Raw genomic sequence first — 2,196 nt, 5'->3', positions numbered from 1 at the left:
ACAGCCCCTTGCAGCACTGACAGGCTGCACTCAGGTCTCCCCGCAGCCTCCTCTGCTCCAGGCTGAACCCCCCCAGCTCTCTCCCCTCTCCCCCCAAGCAGAGGGTCCCACCCTCGGGTCTCTGCTGGTGCCCCTCTGGCCCCGCTGCAGCAGCTCCGTGTCTCTGCTGTGCTGAGGAGCCCCGAGCTGGACCCAGCTCTGTGGGGCAGTTTTGATGTAGACTGATGTTACTGAGCCTCTTGCCTAGGACTAGGCTGTGGATGTGACCCACTGCCCACCCTGTGCGAGAGGAGCAGATGAGTGGTATCTCATGTTTATCTTCCTGTATTGAAGCCGCTGAGGTTTCAGTAGGTACTGAGGACAATGCATGTTAGATGTGTAACCAGCCCCAGAAGGAAGCCCTGGGAGCCCATGGCACTCTACACTTGTAAAGATCGGCTTCTCCATCTCTGCAGATGATGTTTGTTCCAGGTCCCAGTGGTCTGCCTATTGCAGAGGACAGTGTCTACTCCATCAGCACGAGTGCCCCAGCCATGCTTTGCTGCCACCCTTGGACTTTCCATCCTCCTGTATTTCCCCATCACAGGTTGGACATCCCCGTGTGTGCACAAAGGCTGCAATTTCTCAGTCTGGCTGTGCTTCTGCGTTCCTTCAGGTGCTCAGGAGAAACCAGAGCCCGTCAGAGGCAGGAGTGGTTATGCCTTGTGACACTTCTGTGATCTCGGTATCATCAGCCCCTCTTCCACTATAGAGTGAGCCTGGCAAAGAGGATTCAAATGATTTGCCTCTGGCCATGGGTAAAATACATGAGATTAAGAGTGAAACATCTTCAAGAATAGCAGTGAAGATCCTCGTATTTTACTTTAAATGACATTCTTTATCTTTGCACCTTTTCAGCATTTTTATCTGTTGAAGTGTGTTCCTTGGGTGGGTTGATAGCCCCGCTGACCTCTTCTCCTTTTGCAGAAATAGCTACGAGGTGTCTAAGGAAACAGCAGACTGGTTACGCGCCCGAACCGTCCAGTGCCCAAAGACCGCCATCATCTGCGGATCTGGACTGGGGGGTCTGGCCGATGTGTTGGATAACAAGACAGTCTTCCCATATGAGGACATCCCCCACTTCCCACGGAGCACAGGTTAGCACAGCCCCGGGCACCAGCAGCCCATCCAGCCACAGCCGTACGAGAGAACTCTGCAAGTCAACACGCATCGCTTGACACTGGTCTACAAACCAGTCCCTCAGTGGTGAAATGTGTGTTCAGAGTGAAAAAAACCACCAACACTTTTCTGTGCTATGATATTTATGTGACTTTCAGCTCCTGGTTTCGCAGCGCTTGGCCCCGCTGTGATGCGTAATGGACTGACAAACCCCTCTAAAACCCAAGACCTCGAGGTCTGTAAGCGAAATGACGCTGCATTAATTTCCAGTTGCAGGGCATGCCGGCAGACTGGTGTTCGGGGAGCTGAACGGACAGCCCTGCGTGTGTATGCAGGGACGCTTCCACTGTTACGAAGGATACTCTGTCAGCGCGGTGAGTTCTCCTTAAATTCACTCACCCGGTGGGGGATGTGCTGTAAAAGCCGCAGAAGTGGCTGCAGACACCTGGCTGCGGGAGCTTCGCTCGAGCAGTGAACTTTGGTTGCTCTTGCGGTGAATCTTGCTTAGGTTTTACATTATTCCCCCCAAAATGAACCTGGGAGTTCAAACCGAGAGGCGGTCAGCTCCTGCTTGGTGAAGCTGGTGCTGCACAGCCACAGAAGATACCTGTGATACCGGAGGGGAAAATGAAATATCGTCCAGGCCAGGCTGATTTACGTGCTTTGACTCAGTCATTTTAACCGTGATTTGAATCAGCAGTCAGGAAACTTGGAGTGATAACAATTATCTATTTTAATTTTTTTAATTTACAGCTATTTTTTCCCCTAGAGGAAATTCCCTGCCTACTGTAACTTGGTAAACTCCCCCAGTTAACTTACAGAATTATGTGGATATTTGTGTTTGCAGCACCTGACATGCACACAAGTACGTTTCTGTTAGAAAATGCCAGTAATCACAGAATTGTTTTCACTGGAATAGATCTTTAAGATCATCAAGTTCTGCTGTTTACCCCAGCACTGCCCGGTCCCCCCTGCCCCCTGTCCCTCAGCAGCACCTCCACACGGCTGGGAAACCCCTCCAGGGATGGGGACTCCACC

The 2,196-nt window shown here is 51.7% G+C and overlaps 1 protein-coding gene across 1 annotated transcript in view; it reads left to right on the top strand.

Annotated features, from left to right (window-relative positions):
- Nucleotides 1-2,196, top strand: part of PNP (purine nucleoside phosphorylase) — a 19,060-nt gene that overhangs the window by 10,280 nt on the left and 6,584 nt on the right. The window contains exons 2-3 of the mRNA XM_010139289.1: nt 967-1,136; nt 1,429-1,532. Coding sequence (XP_010137591.1) covers nt 967-1,136; nt 1,429-1,532 — 274 coding nt within the window. The remainder of the gene's footprint in view (nt 1-966; nt 1,137-1,428; nt 1,533-2,196) is intronic.

This window comes from Buceros rhinoceros, unplaced genomic scaffold (genome assembly GCF_000710305.1).
Source record: "Buceros rhinoceros silvestris isolate BGI_N320 unplaced genomic scaffold, ASM71030v1 scaffold7777, whole genome shotgun sequence".
NCBI lineage: Eukaryota > Metazoa > Chordata > Aves > Bucerotiformes > Bucerotidae > Buceros > Buceros rhinoceros.
This window is presented reverse-complemented; position numbering and strand designations above follow the sequence as displayed.